Source organism: Salmo salar, chromosome ssa06 (genome assembly GCF_905237065.1).
Source record: "Salmo salar chromosome ssa06, Ssal_v3.1, whole genome shotgun sequence".
NCBI classification, from domain to species: domain Eukaryota; kingdom Metazoa; phylum Chordata; class Actinopteri; order Salmoniformes; family Salmonidae; genus Salmo; species Salmo salar.
In genome coordinates, this window is record NC_059447.1 from 71813500 (window position 1) to 71835655 (window position 22156).

Here is a 22156-nt window from a genome sequence, read left to right on the forward strand (position 1 = left end):
AAATAACATTTGCTGTTTTTACTCAAATGCTGCCTACATTTGTCAACTTGATCTTGAGCTAAAGTTGGAGTATACGCCTACAGACTTGGAAATGACAAAACACCCTTTCTTTCTCTCCTAGTCAACAGCAGGGGCTTCACATAGTGTGTTTCCCTAACCTCAAGCCAGTTAGATCAGTGTCTGTGGTATAGCTGTACATATGGGTAATGTGCAGTGTAGTGTTGTAGAACAGATCAGTGAGTGGAGTGCCAGGCTGCCCTGCGGTAATACCACCACCATGGACACCTGCTCTGTGCTGTGTGTCACCACTGCTGGCTGAATGTCACACTGACTGGACCATCTGTCACAGACAGCCCTGTTGTCATAGAGCTAAACTCTGATCAACTCTGTGGGGGAAAGTGTGTGTGTGGTATGTGTGTGTGTCGTGCATACATGCCGTGCATGACATAGAAAGAGGTGATCACTGTGCACAGTCTAGTTTGTACTGGATTGAGGAACCAGAATATTCTGGTTCCCACAGCTCTACAGTGCAAAGACTAGCTGCTCATTCTAATAAACAATCTTATGCTGGACTTTAACTGTCTCTCTGTCTCCCTGGACTGGTCTTGCCTGATTACAGAACAAACTGGAATCTTAGTATTTCCAATAACTAATAATCACTTAATATATGGCGCAGGGGACTCATGCTGCATGGAGAATCTGGGAAGCTTAACATAATTATGCTTTGGTTATATACTACTGGTTTGCTGGGCTGCTGGGTTTAGGAGAGACAGAACAGGAAATGTGTGTGTGTGTGCGTGTGTTTGTGTGTGAACATGAATTTATGCACACTATCTAATACACACATACTTGATCATATACTGTACATGGTTAGTGCAGACAAAGTATAGACAGCATAAGGTGTCTCTCCTTAGTTAACATCAGTGTCAGCTTCCCTACGTGTTGCTACAAGCGGACATGCCCTCACATTTCAACCCAAACAAGCTATTTCATCCTTATCAGATCTACGTTTATCATAAGAAATTCCTCTGGCGAACTGTATCGTTCTAAAACCATTTCAGTGTGTATAAGTTATCACATTGCATTTATATCTAACTGGCCATCTATAACTACTCCATGTTCAGATTATTTATGTTGACATACCATAAGCTTTATGCAGTGTTTAGGGTTGTCATACCGACTGCTGTGTGCGGTGTTACGGTTGTCATACCGACTGCTGTGTGCGGTGTTTAGTGTTGTGATACCGACTGCTGTATGCTGTGTTTAGTGTTGTCATACCGATGGCTGTGTGCTGTGTTTAGTGTTGTCATACCGACCGCTGTGTGCTGTGTTTAGTGTTGTCATACCGACCGCTGTGTGCTGTGTTTAGTGTTGTGATACCGACCGCTGTGTGCTGTGTTTAGTGTTGTCATACCGACTGCTGTGTGCGGTGTTTAGTGTTGTCATACCGACCACTGTGTGCGGTGTTTAGTGTTGTGATACCGACCGCTGTGTGCGGTGTTTAGTGTTGTGATACCAACCGCTGTGTGCGGTGTTTAGTGTTGTCATACTGACCGCTGTGTGCGGTGTTACGGTTGTCATACCGACCGCTGTGTGCGGTATTACGGTTGTCATACCGACTGCTGTGTGCGGTGTTTAGTGTTGTCATACCGACCGCTGTGTGCTGTGTTTAGTGTTGTCATACCGACTGCTGTGTGCGGTGTTTAGTGTTGTCATACCGACCGCTGTGTGCGGTGTTTAGTGTTGTCATACCGACCGCTGTATGCGGTGTTTAGTGTTGTCATACCGACCGCTGTATGCTGTGTTTAGTGTTGTCATACCGACCGCTGTGTGCGGTGTTTAGTGTTGTGATACCGACCGCTGTGTGCGGTGTTTAGTGTTGTGATACCAACCGCTGTGTGCGGTGTTTAGTGTTGTCATACTGACCGCTGTGTGCGGTGTTACGGTTGTCATACCGACCGCTGTGTGCGGTATTACGGTTGTCATACCGACTGCTGTGTGCGGTGTTTAGTGTTGTCATACCGACCGCTGTGTGCTGTGTTTAGTGTTGTCATACCGACTGCTGTGTGCGGTGTTTAGTGTTGTCATACCGACCGCTGTGTGCGGTGTTTAGTGTTGTCATACCGACCGCTGTATGCGGTGTTTAGTGTTGTGATACCGACCGCTGTGTGCGGTGTTTAGTGTTGTCATACCGACCGCTGTATGCGGTGTTTAGTGTTGTCATACCGACCGCTGTATGCTGTGTTTAGTGTTGTCATACCGACTGCTGTATGCGGTGTTTAGTGTTGTGATACCGACCGCTGTGTGCGGTGTTTAGTGTTGTCATACCGACCGCTGTGTGCGGTGTTACGGTTGTCATACCGACCGCTGTGTGCGGTATTACGGTTGTCATACCGACTGCTGTGTGCGGTGTTTAGTGTTGTCATACCGACCGCTGTGTGTGGTGTTTAGTGTTGTCATACCGACCGCTGTGTGCGGTGTTACGGTTGTCATACCGACCGCTGTGTGCTGTGTTTAGTGTTGTCATACCGACCACTGTGTGTGCGGTTTAGTTTTGTCATACCGACCCCTGTGTGCAGTGTTACAGATGTCATACCGACCGCTGTGTGCAATGTTTAGTGTTGTTATACCGACCACTGTGTGCGGTGTTTAGTTTTGTCATTCCGACCGCTGTGTGCAGTGTTTCATTTTGTCATACCGACCGCTGTGTGCAGTGTTTCATTTTGTCATACCGACCGCTGTGTGCAATGTTTAGTGTTGTTATACCGACCACTGTGTGTTGTGCTCCACGCAGCTGGTATCATACATTTTCCCCTTGCTCTCTTTCTTTATTTCTCTCTCAGCCTCTATCTTTATTTTTGCTCTTTCTCTCTCTCTCTGTCTCTCTGTCTCCTTCCCTCTCCACCTCTCTCTCCCTCACCCTCAGGTCAAATCCCTCTCTTTGTTTCAAGTTAGCTTTGGCTTGTACCTTCAAAAGCCTCATGTATTATTGTTGACCGACCCCAGAGAAGTAATACCTAGAAAACACAAACAACAGCCAACCATTTATTTATTCTCCCTGAAAACCTGTATTCATAGTTTACAGAACAATGTGTTGACATTTAATGAAATGACTACGTTAGCGGCAGGCTAACTGATTATCGTAATTAGGTGTTTGGTTAATTGGGGTTCTGTGATAAACTCCCAATCACAGGAGTCAGTGGCATGTGAAGCACCCAGGGCCAAACATGAATGCCTACACACACACACAAACCACACCACACACACACACACACACACACACACACACACACACACACACACACACACACACACACACACACACACACACACACACACACACACACACAAACCACACCACACACGGATGTTCAAACAGGGGATGCAATGATCTTTGACCCCTCAGAGTTGCATTAATAACTGAGAACATGATCCCAAATGATCCTGTGAAAGAATGAGGATATGAGAAACACAGGGCTTTATTAGAACAGCTACTACACAGAGATGACTGGGTGAAAGAATGCCCTAAATACAAATCAAATTAAACTTCTTTGTATTTATCTACCCTGGAGGCCCCAGAGAAATATAAAGCTGCCTGGTTATAATACATTCCTCCCTGGTGCCACAACAGTTTTCACATTCATTTGTTTTTAAAATGAAAAAATAAAAGATATGGGAAATCGGAATACATATTTTCAATATACTATATAATATACTATACCAATCTTTAGTTGTTACACAGTAGTAGTCACCATAGGAGTATGTAACTAGTAACAGTCTCTATGGCACTATTCATGTATCTTTGTGGTCCTTGCACCCTGTGGTGCTGTAATTTACTGAGGTATTCCTGTTTGTATGGTTGTGTCTGTTCCTCAGTCCTTCCAGGTTGCCCTACTCAAAAATATCCTATAGGATTAGTGATTTTTCCAATAGAATCCTATAAGATTCTCACAATCTTATAGGATTTTGTGTCACCTCTATCAGAATCCTATTCAATCCTATTGGACTACCTTTTTCCTATTGGAAATCAAAAGTAATCCTATTGAATCCTATACGTTTTTGATAGGTCTTGTAGGATTTTGTCACCCCAATCAGAATCCTATTAGAACAGTTTTTCTTAGTTGAACCCATTCAATTATAGTTTGTTGTCATTAGTTCCAGTACAATATAACAGCATGAATTACAAAATATTCGTTGATCAGATAAACATCTATTTTAATTGATGTTTTATTCACCTGTAAGAACGCCTGTCCCTTTAAGACGTTCCAGCTTGCCTAACTCCCAAATTCACCTTGCAAGTTGTGGCTGTGCACAGAATCTCTGGTTTTAACATTATTCTAGCAGTGTTATCCTTTACTGTACGTGAAAGCAAGAACTGTGAGCACGGTATTTGTTTCCTGACGAAGTTGTCAATGTCATATTTTCGTCATTGTAAAGCGTTTTATGCGCTCGTTTTTATGAGCTAAGAAACTACTGTTAGCCACATTTTGCCTGTCACCTGACTAGCTAGCTAGCTAAGTTGTAACCATTTCAAATGGCATTTGTATGCCGTTATGTAACTTAGTAACTGTATTGTTATAACATGAGAAATATTTTTGTTTGTTTGTTGTTGCTAAATACAGTATATGTGCCATATTATAGGCAAGTCAACCCTGTTCATTTATGGTAGATCATCAAAATAAATAAATCACATTACGATTTTGGACTCATTCAGCAGTTTTTTACCTAATCAAGTTGAGTTCTATTGGATATTCATGTTTAAAGTTCCATTTATATTCCTAAAATATACTGTACGTTGAAAATTATGCTGTTGCTGCTTCCTGTTGACAATAACTTGATAAATAGCCCAATGTCAAAACACTGTTTAGAAGTGTCCAAATCAATACTCGATAAACAGTCTGATATATTGAAAACATAAAATGTACTACCTACCATACATATGCCATAATAGTATTCATATATACAGTATATCATTTTTTTAAGGAGCACCTTATAAACTGCATGTGCACCAAAAACCATGCTGTTTTGACAAGTGGCAATTAATCACTCATATTGGTTAGGGGGAAATGAGGTTGTATCATGTTAACGCGGGAGGTCCGTTTTTCCAGTGGATGATTCAGACGTGATTAGTTTTACCAAACTGCCCCTCTATATATTCTTTTCCCTCATGCAAATTGCCCGTTATGACGGAAGCCTGGAGGCTCTTCTAGGCGTGAAGATATTTCACATGTCTAGGGATAGCCTAATATTGGCCTAATGGCCATCAGTTCGGAGAAAGTCAAAATAATAATGCATATCAGTAAGAACCATGAACTGTAACCTACTGTATGTAGACATTTAATTACCTGACGTATTTGGCAATTTATCAATTCATTGGCACAAAATCATCCACTTTATATATTGAAAGAGAAGTATGGCACTAGGAACGTTGATATGTGACAAAACAGATCATTCATCTGTAGGCTAGGTCCATAGCACTTTGTTTGAAGCATCAATTTGTTCTTACCCAAACTGGGTGCAACACCTGTTAAACTCTGTTATATCCCTCAAAACACAGGGATGAGGATTCGCACGGGATAAGTAGTCGGTTTGCACGTCCTGTTCACACTAACCTTACAAAAACAACACATGGAATCACTGGTTAGAGGACAGCCTGCTACATTTTGGATAGTTGCATTTTGTTTCAAGTGGCCCTAGTCAAATTATCCTAATCGATTAGTGATTTCTCCAATAGAATCCTATAGGATTGTCATATTTTGTGTCACCTCTATCAGAATCCTATTGGAGAACTTTGTTCCTGTTGGAAATAAAAAAAAAGTTGTAATATTCTTGCAGTCCTGTAGGATTTTGTGTGACCTTTATCAGAATCCTATTGGACTACTTTTTTCCTATTAGAAATCAATACGATTATTTAAAAAAAAAAATTAACCAATACAAAACACACATACAAATGACAACATACAGACGCACACAAACATCCACATCACCCCTGCCCAGACCCTTTCAGATGTTTAATGTAATATAACCGGTTAATGTAAGAACTTGCCAGATAACATAATAAAATGCTGAAACGGTGAGTATTACTTCCCTCAATGTGATGCAGTGTGTGTCTGTATGTGTGTGTGTGTGTGTGTGTGTGTGTGTGTGTGTGTGTGTGTGTGTGTGTGTGTGTGTGTGTGTGTGTGTGTGTGTGTGTGTGTGTGTGTGTGTGTGTGTGCATGAAATGAGTGCTTATGTGCATGCGTGCGTGCTTGCATACAGTATGTGACTGATTGACCCTCAAACGTCCATAAACTTAACAGCAGTAATATGACTGTGCATGTGTGTACATTTCAATGTGTGCTTGTGAGTCTGTTTTTGTGTATGAGTACATGTGCATAGGTTTGTGTGTGTGGAGGGTGGTATGTGCATTAAAGTGAGGGAAATAATACATAAAAACATTGATCTTCGAATGTTATTACATGATCGTTTGAATTTATTACGTTATTCATAAAAAAAAGTTGTTGCTCACCTGATAACGTAATAACTTATTCATGTTATTCACAATAACGTAATAACGTATTCATGTTATTCATGATAACGTAATAACGTAGTAATGTTATTCATGATAACGTAATAACGTATGCATGTTATTCATGATAACGTAATAACTTATTCATGTTATTCACAATAACGTAATAATGTATTTGTCACGACTTCCGCCGAAGTCCGTCCCTCTCCTTGTTCGGGCGGTGTTTGGCGGTCGACGTCACCGACCTTCTAGCCATCGCTGATCCATTTTTCATTTTCCATTGGTTTTGTCTTGTCTTCCTTCACACCTGGTTCCAATCCCATCAATTACATGTTGTGTATTTAACCCTCTGTTTCCCCTCATGTCCTTGTCGGTGATTGTTTGTTTGTATGTGATGTGCAAGTTATGTTCTGGTGCGCGACGGGTTTTGTACCCACTTTTATTATTTTGTATATTTTGGTTTTCGGAGTTTTGTGAGCACTTATTAAACGACTCCGTTTATACCAAGTTCGTTCTCCTGCACCTGACTTCCCTGCCACCAGCACGCACCCATTACTGTATTCATGTTATTCGTGATAATGTAATAACGTATTCATGTTATTCATGATAACGTAATAACGTATTCATGTTATTCATGATAACGTAATAACGTATTCATGTTATTCATGATAACGTAATAACTTAGTCATGTTATTCATGATAACGTAATAACTTAGTCATGTTATTCATGATAACGTAATAACTTAGTCATGTTATTCATGATAACGTAATAACTTAGTCATGTTATTCATGATAACGTAATAACGTATTCATGTTATTCATGATAACGTAATAACTTATTAATGTTAAATCCTCATTATTCATGTTCAAATCCTCAGAGACTATAACATCAACTTTCACTGCTACGCTAATGATACCCAAGTATTAACACCAAACCGGACATCATCTCAACCCTAGCAAAACTTGGCAGCTGCCTAGATGACATAAGGGCATGGATGAAAGAGAACTTCTTCCAGCTGAAAAGCAGCAAGACTGAAGCTATGCTTATTGGGACATCCAAGCAGGTCACCAGTGCTGGAAACATCTGCCTTACAATTGACGGTCATACCGTCCATCTGTCCTCTGTCATCTCCAACCTGGGAGTCAAGTTTGATCCTTCTCTGTCCTTTGATGGCAAATATAAAACATATCTGCAAAAGATAATTTTTCCAGTTGAGAAATATTGCCCAGCTCAAACATCACTCTCCCAGCAAGATGCAGAGAAACTCGTCCACGCTTTCATCTTCTTCCGGATTGGCTATGGCAACTAAATCACTTCAGAGGCTACAACTTCTCCAGAATAGTGCTGCCCGAGTCCGGACCAGGACCAAGAAGTCAGCTACCCACATCACCCCTGAACTCCACTGGCTACCGGTCAACTATAGGATTGACTTTAAAAATATCATGTATCAATGTTGAAAGCCTTGATTGGGTTCAGTCCTTCCTTCAGCGACCTAATTTCTATCAAAGAGCCACCTCGCACTCTCCGCTCCAGCAACTCATGACTACTTTAAGTCCCCAAGAGACGTCTCCATACTATGGGGGAGGAGGCTTTCTGCTCCCTTGCCCCTCACCTATGGAATTCTCTCCCTGACCATCTGAGACCATTAATCAGAACGGGCTTTAAAACACATTTCTTCAGACTTTCTTATAGTCCTCCCTCTGGAAAGTCCTTTTAGTACCTAGCCTACTATTGCTATTTCCTGCCTTGATTCTAAATGTATTTTTTATTGTATATTTTGTATTTTCAATGTGTCCTTGTGAGTGTGCGTTTGTGTGTGAGTACATGTGCATAGGTTTGTGTGTGTGATTGCAATTGGTGGAGGGTGGTATGTGCATCAAAATTAGGGAAATAATATAAGGCTGAAGTCATGTGTAAACTGCTGACCTAGACGCTTGTAATCAGAGCACAAACAAATATGCATAAATAAGCTAGCGAACGTCCTTAGGTGCTATGATAGCCAGTTAATGTTAGTTAGGTAACATTAGCCAATGTAAAAATGTAACGTTAGCTAACGCGTATGACCAGTTAATGCAGGTCAATATATCATACTTTCTTACAAAAAACATAGCTAACGTAGCTAGCTAACATATTGCTCACATTTACTACCAAACTGGCTAGATAGGTAGCCAATGTTACCCCAATAAGACTATACCACAACTCAATGTTGATAATATATCACAGCTACATTGTTCTACAAAACATAGCTAGCTTGCTAAATAGGTTCAAATCAGGATCAAAGCCAACGCCAAACTTTGGGAAACTGTCACACTGCTAGCAAGCTACCTTACAATGCATGCAATGGGCATTGCAAAACTTGTTAGGTAGGTTACTCCATAGACTAAGCTATGGTAAGACAAGGTAGCCTTATTGAATCCCCCCAAAATGTATTTTGTTAGGAAGAGATAGGTTACTCTGGGCTAAAATAGATAGCCATGTGATTTTTTTCTTCATGACTACAAATTATGACATTCTATTTTTTAGCTGATATGGCAATGAATACACAAGCAGCATATCAAACTGGATTGTTTTAGGTTACACCTGCAAGTATAACAATATTTGCCAGGGCATATTAGTTTTATTATAAATCTGTTTATTTCACATGGAGATCTGGGAAGCTGAAAAGGCTAACTAGCTTGCTATGTTTTTAGCCAGGCTGCCAGCTAGCTACTGGCTGACTAGTACTAGCAAGGTAAGGCTACTCTTCCTTGCTTTCACAAAATGAAAAGACAAATATAAAAAAAACGTTGGTTTCTCTCCCCTGTGAATGGGAGTGGGACCGGCAAGGATATCATGTTACCAAAAGGTGTCTGCTATTCCAAAAATCCCGCATGCACGCACACACGTAGATCAACGGAGTGAAGCTTGACGTAATTTTAACAGATTAAGAGCTAGGCCTGTCTTTTAATGGCTGTAACGTGTGTGTTTGTTTGAGTGATTGTTTCCAAGCCCAGCCAATCTGGCCTGGAGAGTACTGGGCACCCTCAGTGAGAGCGGAGACTGACCTATCTGATCAGTGGAATATCAATGCAGCTCAGGATAGGACGGCTGTGTGTACCCACTCACAACACAGAACACTACCAGCCATTAATACCACAGGTGCAGAGAGAGAAGGAGAGAGAGAGAGACAGAGGGAAAAAGAGGGAACATAGAGAGAGCACAAAGAGAGAAAGAGAGCAGACAGGGCCGGCATAGACAAACTAGCATGCTGGACTTGCATATGAAGCTTGTCTTGAGTTATATACAGTTGAAGTCGGAAGTTTACATACACTTAAGTTGGAGTCATTAAAACTCGTTTTTCAACCACTCCACAAAATTCTTGTTAACAAATGATAGTTTGGGCAAGTCGGTTAGGACATATACTATGTGCATGACACAAGTAATGTAACGGGTGTCGTACGTAGTAGACCAAGGCGCAGCGGGTTGAGTGCTCATATTTACTTTTATTAGAGACACGTAACAAAAACAAGAAAACGTATGAACGACAAACAGTCGTGCAAAAACAATGCAAAAACATCTTCCCACGAGCGACAGGTGAAAAAGGACTACTTAAGTATGACTCCCAATCAGCAACAACAATGTACAGCTGTTCCTGATTGAGAGCCATACCCGGCCAACACAAAGAAATATACAACATAGAAAAACCATAGAAATACAAAACATAGAACAATACCCAAAAACCCCGACAATACAAAACAAACACACCCCTGCCACGCCCTGACCAAACTACAATGACAAATAACTCTTATACTGGTCAGGACGTGACAAGTAATTTTTCCAATAATTGTTTACAGACAGATTATTTCACTTATAACTCACCGTATCACAATTCCAGTGGGTCAGATGTTTACATACACTAAGTTGACTGTGCCTTTAAACAGCTTGGAAAATTCCAGAAAATGATGTCATGGCTTTAGAAGCTTCTGATAGGCTAATTGACATCATTTGAGTCAATTGGAGGTGTACCTGTGGATGTATTTCAAGGCCTACCTTCACACTCAGTGCCTCTTTGCTTGACATCATGAGAAAATCAAAAGAAATCAGCCAAGACCTCAGAAAACAAATTGTAGAGCTCCACAAGTCTGGTTCATCCTTGGGAGCAATTTCCAAACGCCTGAAGGTACCACATTCATCTGTACAAACAATAGTATGCAAGTATAAACACCATGGGACCACGCAGCCGTCATAACGCTCAGGAAGGAGACGTGTTCTGTCTCCTAGTGATGAACGCACTTTGGTGCGAAAATTTCAAATCAATCAAATTGCAAATCAATCAAATCAAACAAAAGGACCTTGTGAAGATGCTGGAGGAAACAGGTACAAAAGTATCTTTATCCACAGTAAAATGAGTTCTATATCGACATAACCTGAAAGGACGCTCAGCAAGGAAGAAGCCACTGCTCCAAAACCGCCATAACAAAGCCAGACTACGGTTTGCAACTGCACATGGGGACAAAGATCGTACTTTTGGAGAAATGTCCTCTGGTCTGATGAAACAAAAATAGAACTGTTTGGCCATAATGACCATCGTTATGTTTGGAGGAAAAAGGGAGAGACTTGCATGCCGAAGAACACCATCCTAACCGTGAAGCACGGGGGTGGCAGCATCATGTTGTGGAGGTGCTTTGCTGCAGGAGGGACTGGTGCACTTCACAAAATAGATGGCATCATGAAGAAGGAAAATTATGTGGATATATTGAAGCAACATCTCAAGACCTCAGTCAGGAAGTTAAAGCTTGGTCGCAAATGGGTCTTCCAAATGGACAATGACCCCAAGCATACTTCCAAAGTTGTGGCAAAATGGCTTAAGGACAACAAAGTCAAGGTATTGGAGTGGCCATCACAAAGCCCTGACCTCAATCCCATAGAAAATGTGTGGGCAGAACTGAAAAACTGTGTGCGAGCAAGGAGGACTACAAACCTGACTCAGTTACACCAGCTCTGTCAGGAGGAATGGGCCAAAATTCACCCAACTTATTGTGGGAATCTTGTGGAAGGCTACCCGAAACGTTTGACCCAAGTTATACAATTTAAAGGCAATGCTACCAAATACTCATTGAGTGTATGTAAACTTCTGACCCACTGGGAATGTGATGAAAGAAATTAAAGCTGAAATAAATCATTCTCTCTACTATTATTCTGCCATTTCACATTCTTAAAATAAAGTTGTGATCCTAACTGACCTAAGACAGGGAATCTTTACTAGGATTAAATGTCAGGAATTGTGAAAAACTGAGTTTAAATGTATTTGGCTAAGGTGAATGTAAACTTCCGACTTCAACTGTAGGTTTCTGGGGTATACTCAACTTTTACATTCTTGGAGTGATTGATAGTCATTACATCTTTACTTTTCACAAAATGCTCTCTATATATTTAATGGCCATGAAATATTGTATTTATCTCTCTCCTCCCAAATGTATAGGAGTTTTCAATTACTATCAGCTGTATGTTGTTCTGTGTTTATGTGTTACACATGTTTCTGTTTGCACACATTCTTGTACTGCTGACGACAGGGTATGTTGTTTTGGCTCCTGGCTATTCTATTGTAGAGTAGATTCAATCTTGGATACTCTATAACAGGGGTATTGAACTCTTACCCTACGAGGTCCGGAGCCTTCTGGTTTTCTGTTCTACCTGATAATGAATTGGACCCACCCTAAATCAGTCCCTGCTTAGAGGAGAACAATGAAAAAACGCAGTGGAACTGGCTTCAAGGTCAAGAGTTGAGTTTGAGGGTTCTGGTAAAGGAAGCAGTAAGTACAGTATTGACTGTCTCAGTAAAGGACAATTGTTTTGTCTGGCAACATGACACCTATTATCTGGAGGTGATGGAAAAGGAACAAGATTACACCACAGGGTCCTCTCACACACACACACACACACACACACACACACACACACACACACACACACACACACACAAACACACAAACACAGCAAGATACACACACTGTTGCGTATTAGCAGAGGCTGTATATAATAAGTGTGCTCTGAGTCAACAAGCTGTGCCTCCTCTCCTCATTAGCATGCTGACCCCACTTTTTGGGACATTACAGGTGGGGCACAGTGAGGGGTGTCCTGTCCTGTAGTGGGGGAAGGGAAGGGTGGAACAGGGAAGTGAGGGGGGTTGGCATTAGTGACACAACACCTCAGCAGGGGAAGGGTGGTGGTGGTGCGTCTAGAGATATCATCATGGTTCCTCCAACACAACCTGATGTTTTAGGAAAATAATGGGTTGGCACATGCGCACAAACACACACCATCCCAATTCCTCCCAGTTCCACCATTCCACAGATTTAGCCAGGCAGGTTATCCCAGGGCCAGGGCCTAGCCCGGGGTTTAGGGGCTGGGTCAGTGGTGAATGATCCCCTGGGTGGAAGGACAAAGCTAGGGTTGTGCTTCCCTTGTTTTATGTGTTTACACTGTAAGCAGGATACTGTTGAGCAGCTGCTGCTTGTCCCAGGCTTGTGAAAGACATTCTCCCTCCACAGCCTAGCCTCTGTGGTCTGTGCGGATTAGGCTGATTTATGTGTATGATGGAGAGAACGAGGGAATTGAGGAATGGAGGAATGACCACCACCTACAGGAATAATACACCCCCCCTGTAATCCTCAATGAGCCTCTGATCACATTTTACTACATAGAGTTGGGAGTTACTTAGCCCAGGGGCTCTTCCTAGCGTTGGAATGTTGCAGGTAGGTTGTCGTTGTCCATTCCACATAATGGAGAAGTCATGACTGGTCCTCTCTCTCTTACAGCCTCGGGTGGTTGTGTCAGTGTATTACACAAGGCAGGAAAGGCACAGTGTATCACGGTTTTAGATTGTTTGTATGTGATGTTACTAGATTGTTACTTCCTCACCCTCTCTCTTTCTTCTTTCGCTCTTTTTCAATTTCAAGTCAATTTTCAATTAGCTTCACTGCTATCGCTGTCTTTCTCTCTCTCTCTTTCTCTCTCTCACTCTCTCGGGCTGTTCTGAAATCTGTCACGAGACTGCAGGCAGCTGTTGCTGTTCAGCAGACATGCTGCTCTCTCTGAGAATGTGCTTCTGGCAGCACAGAGACATACTGAGACAAAGTCAAGACTTCTTCATTACAGTAGTTGCCTGGTAGAGCAAAACAAACACCTAATCATCCATTCAACACTATGTAGAATCCAGAGATGTATGCGAGCTGCTACATTCTTTTTTGTAGAATTTATAATTGTATGCAACATAATTTGGATTCATTTGTAACTCTATGAAGTCTAACTCTATAGTTTTTACCCATCTTGATAACTAAATAATCATTATACAGATCAATTGTATTTTATTTTCATAATTCCACTACCCTAAATAAAACAGTGTACAAGTGTTTTATAATGGCATATAGTTACACAGATATTATAATGTAGTGGACAGGTTTGTAGTTTTTTCCACTGTTATTGCTATGGTGCAGTGGGACCCCATAAATTATACACAATGTGTAGTCTATTCTATTTGACAGTATTTTGTCTTTGTTTGTTAATTGGAGACTATTCCTGCGGTTTATCACTATTACGACTAGGTCACGGTATACGTCACCCCTCCCAGAAATATTTTTCCCATGCGCTGTTGTTTTTCATACAATTGTGTGGAGAATCGCTTTGTTCTCCTAAACCTATTCAACCCTGTGGAGAAAGTATTGGTGGAAAAGCAACAGGATACGAGCGTAGTAGCCTAATAAAGGGTTAGTTGTCTGTCTGGCATCTTTCCACAACATTTACCAAAGTTTAAGAAACAGACTATTAGACTATATTGGTGTAAGAATCCTTTGGTTAGTGCAGAGATGACTGACACCAACCAGACCAGAGGACTTTTTGTTGTGTTAATGTTTTTGCTGGGAGGAGTGAACTAGAGAGGGGAGCTCATTGCTGTTAGAGGGGGGAGCGTGGATAATTACAGACAAGGACGGCGCTTCGGGCGTTTTCTCCTTCTTTGTTGTTAATGGGAGTATTTCTCAAAGTTCGCGACTGAATTTTTATTCCTATTGATTTGGCTTTGTTCTTTTCTAATACAGATAAATAGTGTCGAATTAGGTGTCTCTCTTCGTGCCAAATGTCCCCCGCTGTAAATTGTGGTTTATGCCAGAAGCGCACGGGCAGCGAGCTGCGGAGAGCTCAACCAATTAACTTTTCAAATGAAAACCCTGCACTGTAACTTCAGCTTCAATTGTGTTTACTGCGATTTATGCGTGTTATTGCAATATGTGCTGAATGTATTCTATTCGCATAAAGGGAACATATTCAACTTGCCTCTGAGTTTTAGTGTACTTGTTGCACTTCCCAAGCATGTCTGAAAGCATTTGGAGAGTGTTCACTCCCGCAGTATCTTTTGTGCCAAGGAATGCTGAATGATTTTAAGGCTGAGACGGGGACAACTTTCTCAAGAAGAGGTGTCCGTCAGTAGTCAGACAATTGCGTATGGTCACGGATTAAAACATTGCGCCAACGGCAATACTTCATAACCATAGACATTATGGAGGGCCAAGGCTACCAGGCAGCCGCCTCGGTAGAACCCGACGTGAACATAGCAGTGTGTGACAGTTTCTCACTACTTGAACCCGAGGCGGACGGCGCAGTCTCTGACAGTTTCTCCCAACTCTGGACAGACGTGATGGGGATGCTGGTAAGTTTGTAGGCCGGTTTGGGGGAGGGCAGACAGGAAGGTAACAACCAACTGAGAAAAGATTTGAACTGTGTCCCTCCTAGGGGGACCCACGATGCTCATTTAGTGGTTGTGTATTGATACTTGTTAACATGTAAATCACATCCCAAAACAACAACGCAAGGGAAGCTGGTCTATTTCTCAAAGCGCCAAGCGCAAAGTTTACATTCCATCCTCGGTGCCCAACATATGGGTTTGGAATTCGGGTCATTTCCCTTCTTCAACCTGTTCCCGGGGAGCTTTTCTGTTTTTGAGGTGATCAGATTTCAAAGCAACCTGGAATTCAGTGAAAATGGTATGTTGCTCTTGAGTTTAAAAATGACCTGTTTGTGTGCTATCTTCCAAGTCTGGTGCACTTGAGCTGCGAAGATGGAATTGTGCTTGTCTGTTGTTTCAGGCAGTGGTAACAAGTAGCCTCCATTACAATTCGTTGATTAAACTTAATTGTTGTGTTGTTACATTGTTACAACATTGTAACTGTTGATGTTGTTTTCGGAAGAGTTGAGCTCCAGTGTGTTCTATGAGGGCCCCATGCCAAAACACTTGTTGTTGTGTTTTGTTGCTGTGATGGAATGTTACTTTGGAAAGGTTATAATGGAAAAAGTGTTGCAAATTGCATTGATTGAAATATTGTCAGTCCTGAAATGTGATGTTGTGTCAATGTGTGGCTACATTTTGTTCTCCCCGTCATTTTCCCCCAACCATTATGTTTTGCTTGTTAGTCCCTTATCAGTGCACACCTTCAACCACCTTGAACACAATTGGCACTGGTTTGACATCAATATCACGTTGATATCCAGCAATTGGAGTTGTAGCCAGGGCCTATGGGTCCCCAGGGAGGCATCCCCAGGGAGGCTTTCAATGTTGTATGTCAAAATGCAATCTAGTCAGTCCTCAATCCACATAGGCCTATACCAATCCACATCTTCCCAAAGGCAAATCTAGCAATTAAGATATGGAAAAGGTTACACTGATCAACATAATCACCTTTGCCTCTTGTTCAGGGCCAGGGTGACATGGTCATCTTGATTGTACAGATGTGTGTGTGCCATCTGATCTGAGTGATCAATAGAGTTCATGCGTTGTGGTCTTTTCCCATGTGAATCGTGGGCCATTTGAAGATCAACGTGTTCATTTGGTCTGGACTGGTTCAGTAGATGAATGGAGTGTGAACGGGCCTAACACTGAGGACAGAGACAGAGGTGTGTGCTTGTGTGTGTGTGCATGGGGGCCTGTGTGTGTGTGTGTGTGAGAAATGGAGATGAGTGTCCTAGCCTTTGACTCTGGGTGGGAGACCTGGGACTCCAGCCAGGCAATTTAACCCGATTTATTACACTGGATGCAAATGTCTATCAGTGCTCTCATCTTTGACGTCTTTCCTCTGCCTGCAGCTGGAACACACACACACACACACTAGACGAGTGTGACACCTCCTTCATAGGTGACAGCAAGCCTTTCACACATCCTCCTCCATCACAGATACCTGGGACTGGGTCTTTTGGTCTTTTGAAGGATGTTTTATCACCAGTAATATCATTATGATGTCACAGGAGAGAGACAGGACTCTGATGTAATGACCCTGCCATGTGGTCACATCTCAGGTTTTTGAGTCAGGTAAACAGAATTTGTACCAAAGTGTTAATGGAAGAGACCATTTTCTTCCACTAGGCTTGGGCTTATGGGTTTAAATCGCAACACCGTGCTATACTCCTGACCCGTGGCACTCACTTCTGAAGCCATAAAAACTGTCTATGAATCCAGCCACCCAAGTCATAGACTGTTCTCTCTGCTACCACACGGCAAGCGGTACCGGAGCGCCAATTCTGGGACCAAAAGGCTTCTGAACAGCTTCTACCCCCAAGCCATAAGACTGCTGAACAGTTAATCAAATGGCTACCAGGACTATTTACATTGACCCCCTTATTTTATTCTTATTTCTTATTTATTTTTGCACTGACTCTCTTGCACGTGCTCAATATACACTCACTGGACTCTAGGGCTGACCTCATTTAGTTGACTGGTGGATTGTTTGGTCAATAGGCTGTTGGTCGACCAAGATTATTTTAGTTGAGGAGTGGCAAATATACACTACTGTTCAAAAGTTTGGGGCCACTTAGAAAGGTCCTTGTTTTTGAAAGAAAAGCAACTTTTTTGTCCATTGAAATAACATCAAATTGATCAGAAATACAGTGTTAGCACAGCTGAAAACTGTTGTGCCAATTAAAGAAGCAATACAACTGGCCTTCTTTAGACTAGCTGAGTATCTGGAGCATCAGCATTTGTGGGTTCGATTACAGGCTGAAAATGGCCAAAAACAAAGTACTTTCTTATGAAACTCAGTTTTCAGCTGTGCTAACATAATTGCAAAAGGGTTTTCTAATGATCAATTAACCTTTTAAAATGATACACTTGGACTAGCTAACAACATGCCATTGGAACACAGAAGTGATGGTTGCTGATAATGGGCCTCTGTACGCCTATGTAAATAGTCCATTAAAAATCAGTTGTTTCCAACTACAATAGTCATTTACAACATGAACAATGTCATCACTGTATTTCTCATGAATTTCATGTTATTTGAATGGACAAAAAAGTTGCTTTTCTTTCAAAAACAAGGACCTTTCTAAGTAACTCCAAACTTTTGAACGGTAGTGTATATAAAAAAATGATGGCACACGAGACATGTGGAGGCCGCTGGGATGGCACACCAGTATCACCAGTAGTACATTTACCATTAATTTACGTCATTTCTAATCTACAATGTTTGATTGGTTATGGTAATTTCTTTTAATTCATTCAATATATTGTTACAGTCTTTTACAGTTCTCATTGTCTGAGTGGACATGTTGTTTGCAGACCACACAACCTAGGCTACACTTGTGAGGAACAAGTTTTGAATTATTTAATTCCATTTAAAAGTCGGCAATTTATTAATTGTCTTTTGTTTAGAGCACTCCTGTCAATTTTGGTAAGGACACGCACCTGATTATGCATATAGAAGTAGGACTAGGCTACCTGGTCTGCATGCTAATTTAGGCCTATAAATGTGCCCATTTGGGGATCTGATAGTATTTCTGATTGTCTTAACTTAATATCACTGTGGAGCTTCTCAAAGTAATTTTTTCTTTGCCTCAAACAGCAATTAAACAAAGTCTGTTTTTTCATCCATTGAGAATGCCAATAATTCCTCAACATAGCCTATTTGAAAAATCTTTCCAGCTCTTTCCCTTTCGATTCCCACTCAGCATGAAGAAAATGCCATGCTCTGATCCGGTGAAAATGCCATAGAATAGGCCTACCTGATTACTTCTTATCCCTTGCACAAAATAGCCTACAGCTGTGTGTCACGTCCTGACCAGCAGAGGGAGTAGTGGTGTAGTATTTTGGTCAGGACGTGGCAGAAGAAGTCTGTATGTGTTGTCTATTATGTCTGTTTCTGTGTGAGTCTTGTGACTCCTGATCAGGAACAGCTGGGGATCGTTGTTCTTGATTGGGAGTCATATATTTAGGAGTATGTTTGTCACTTGGGTTTGTGGGTGGTTGAGCTAACACTGCTAGCCTGTTGTTTGTATGTAGCCTGTTGTTTGTATGTAGCCTGTTGTTTGTATGTAGCCTGTTGTTTGTATGTAGCCTGTTGTTTGTATGTAGCCTGTTGTTTGTATGTAGCCTGTTGTTTGTATGTAGCCTGTTGTTTGTATGTAGCCTGTTGTTTGTATGTAGCCTGTTGTTTGTATGTAGCCTGTTGTTAGTAGTTATTGTTTATTTCCTGTGGACGCTTTGCTCGTATATATTAAAAAGATGAGTATCCACATTCCGTCTGCAGTTTGGTCCATTCAACACGGCTTCAACACCTGTGACACTGTCTGTCTGTCTGTCCTGAGCTCACTGGTGTGGGAAACTGAGGACCCAGAATATTTTATACAATGTTGCAAGTTTGCTAGCCAGAGCTTCCAACCTGACCCAAGTTAAATAGCTGATACAATGTTTCAAGTTCCTTGCAGACAGGCCATGCATAGCCAATGTGATTTATAGAATAGAAGGCAATAGAAGTTACAAAATATAATTTTCATTTAGAATTTTGATTAACCACATTGATTTTGAGGTATGAAGACTATTAGAAATGAAATTGTACATTTGAAAATCATAACTGGAAATAGTAGGATAACTTGGCACTCCAAATGGAAAAGATTTCTAACCGCTGATGCAGCCTATTACCAGCAACTTCAGGAGAGTAATGACAGAACCTTTGAAGGCAGCAGCAATGGGCAGCAAGAGGAGTAGAGTTGGGAACTGTTTTTTCTTCTGGTTAGGCTATATTGATCTCTGGCTCCCTCTTTAGTCTTTTGTGTGTCTTCATTTTTAATCACAGTACTTAAATCATTAGATAAGCTCAGCAGCCTACATCAAACATAGGGTGTGTCTATATATGGAAAAATAAACGTTTAAAAATGTAGACCACTCGATTGGTCGAAAGAACAGCCGTACCGTACACACACACACACACACACACACACACACACACACACACACACACACACACACACACACACACACACACACACACACACACACACACACACACACACACACACACACACACACACACACACACACACACAAAACACACAATCAAATTCCTTCACACTCTTCACACATGCTGCTGCTACTCTCTGATTATTATCTATGCATAGTCACTTTAGTCCTACCTACATGTACATATTACCTCAATTACCTCAACTACCTCATACCCCTGCACATTGACTTGGTATCGACACCCCTTGTATATAGCCTCGTTATTGTTATTCAAATCAAACTTTATTTGTCACTTGCGCGAATACAACAAGTGAAGACCTTACTGTGAAATGCTTACCTACAAGCCCTTAACCAACAGTGCAGTTCAAGAAGAGTTAAGAAAATATTTACCAAATAAACTAAAGTAAAAAATGTATAAAAAGTTATACAACAAAATAACAATAATGAGGGTATATACAGGGGTACCGGTACCGAGTCAATGTGCGGGGGTACAGGTTAGTTTAGGTAATTTGTAAGTCGCTCTGGATAAGAGTGTCTGCTAAATGACTTAAATGTAAATGTAAATGTAATTTGTACATGTAGGTAGGGGTGTGTTACTGTTTTTCCTGTAGTTGATTCATCACGTTTCTCTTTGCCTTGTTGAAACATAAAGTAATGACTGCGCTAAATCCCAGAAACCACATGTTATGTAATTTCCTTTAGAAGTACAGGCTGTAAGTGACTGGAAATGGTTTGAATACTGTAGCACAGCTGCCAACACTCCACCTTATATCTGTGCTGTTTCAGTCAGTATTTCTGTAGAAGTAATCACAGGGCCAACAATATGGTCATTGTTCAATCCCCAGTGTTTATGAAACCTTTACAATTCAAAGGCCTCAGCACAATGGATTCCCAATATTTTTGGCAACAAAATGGCTGTGCTATATTTAGTTTGTTGTCAGTACGTAATGCTTTTCTATGGCCTTTGTCTCTGGGGCCCTACATGAGAATGCCCTTTTGAGCAAGCCTGTGCCTGAGCCTATTGAAACATCTGAACACTACTGTTACAGATTAGTAAAGCCATTTGGGGTGCAGCTTCTCAGTAACCAATGATTGTGAAGTCTACATACCAAGTTTTTTCTGACATATGTCTAATCTGGCTAATTTCGTTGTATGACTACAGATGATGTAGGACCTTTATTTGAAAGGAAAAAACAAAAACCCGCAGACACTCAGCCCTCCGTGGAATGAGTTTGACACCCATGCACTACAAGTATTATATTACCTGCATTACAGGAAAGTAATCCTGCAACAGGGTGATCAAATTAAGATCCAACATCTGTAGTCCACCACTCTAGTGTTGATTTTTTACTCACTACAGTTCTAACTACATCAGAGAGTCCTGGGTACAGAAGGCAATTACCAGGGAGTGAATTGAAATTGCAGTTCAAGAATGAATGAATTTAATTATAATTTATCGTAAACCTATTAATGGCCGTGCAGTGACTAGGTGATTCATCGTTCATCATAGTTAACTCAAGTGTGGAGGTCTGTGGTCCTGTGTCATGCCTGTAGTGTTATTGCTAGGGGCCCCTCTGCCTGAGGTTAAACCACCGTTAGGAATGTGTTTAATGAGAATACCTTTGTGAACCAGTCATTTATTTGTGGTTACAACAGGGTAAACATAGACCTAAGCCAATTAACAATCTGGGGCTGTTAAGGAATGAATAATTGTTGCATTATGGGTATATGAGCATCTCTGCTGTTTGAACAGGGTTAGTAGACTGGAGCCGACCCAACTCTGGTTCTCTGAAGAAATGAGGTTTCAGCAAGTCCTTAAATCGGATCTGACATTTTTTTGTAGGATGTGCATGTTGTTATTCTTGTATCTAGCTTTCCATAAATAATGTTAAAGGCAGCATGCCATGTATAACATTTCCACAATGTTAGTGTGTATGGATGCAGGTGTGTATGGGTGGATATTTGGAAGTACCAGTCCTCAACAGCATAAACACAGTAGACACCTTTAGTACCTCCCTCTGCAAACGGTGTCTGAGCAGTTAGTTCAAACAGGGATTTTGTTCTATTCTGCATCAGCTTCTAATTGAGCGGTGTCAAACTCATTCCATGGAGGACCTAGTGTCAGCTGTTTTTCTTTCAATAAAGACCTAGACAACCAGGTGAGGGGAGTTCCTTACTAATTAGTGGCCTCATCAATCAAGTACGAAAACCCGCAGACACTCGGCCCTCTGTGAAATGAGTTTGACATGTGCTCTAATTTGATCACATATCTGGACAGCTGACAGTCCTCCTCTGTATTCTCTGTCAGGTATTCTCAAAGGGCTCTCATCCCAATCTGCATGGATGTCTGCCTCAAAGTTAAGAATCAGGAAGACATTTTGTTAGATTT

General features: G+C 41.3%; 1 protein-coding gene across 7 annotated transcripts in view; it reads left to right on the top strand.

Annotated features, from left to right (window-relative positions):
- LOC106607985 (SAM and SH3 domain-containing protein 1) overlaps positions 1 to 22156 on the top strand; it is a 316859-nt gene that overhangs the window by 207140 nt on the left and 87563 nt on the right. The window contains exon 1 of one of the 7 annotated variants that reach the window (XM_045720954.1): positions 14278 to 15195. The exons of 5 other annotated variants lie outside the window; for them this stretch is intronic. In XM_045720954.1, coding sequence (XP_045576910.1) covers positions 15046 to 15195 — 150 coding nt within the window. In that variant the 5' untranslated portion in view covers positions 14278 to 15045. Of the gene's footprint in view, positions 1 to 14277; positions 15196 to 15267; positions 15530 to 22156 lie in introns of those variants that run through there. One more of the 7 variants, XM_045720955.1, reaches the window with a different exon arrangement.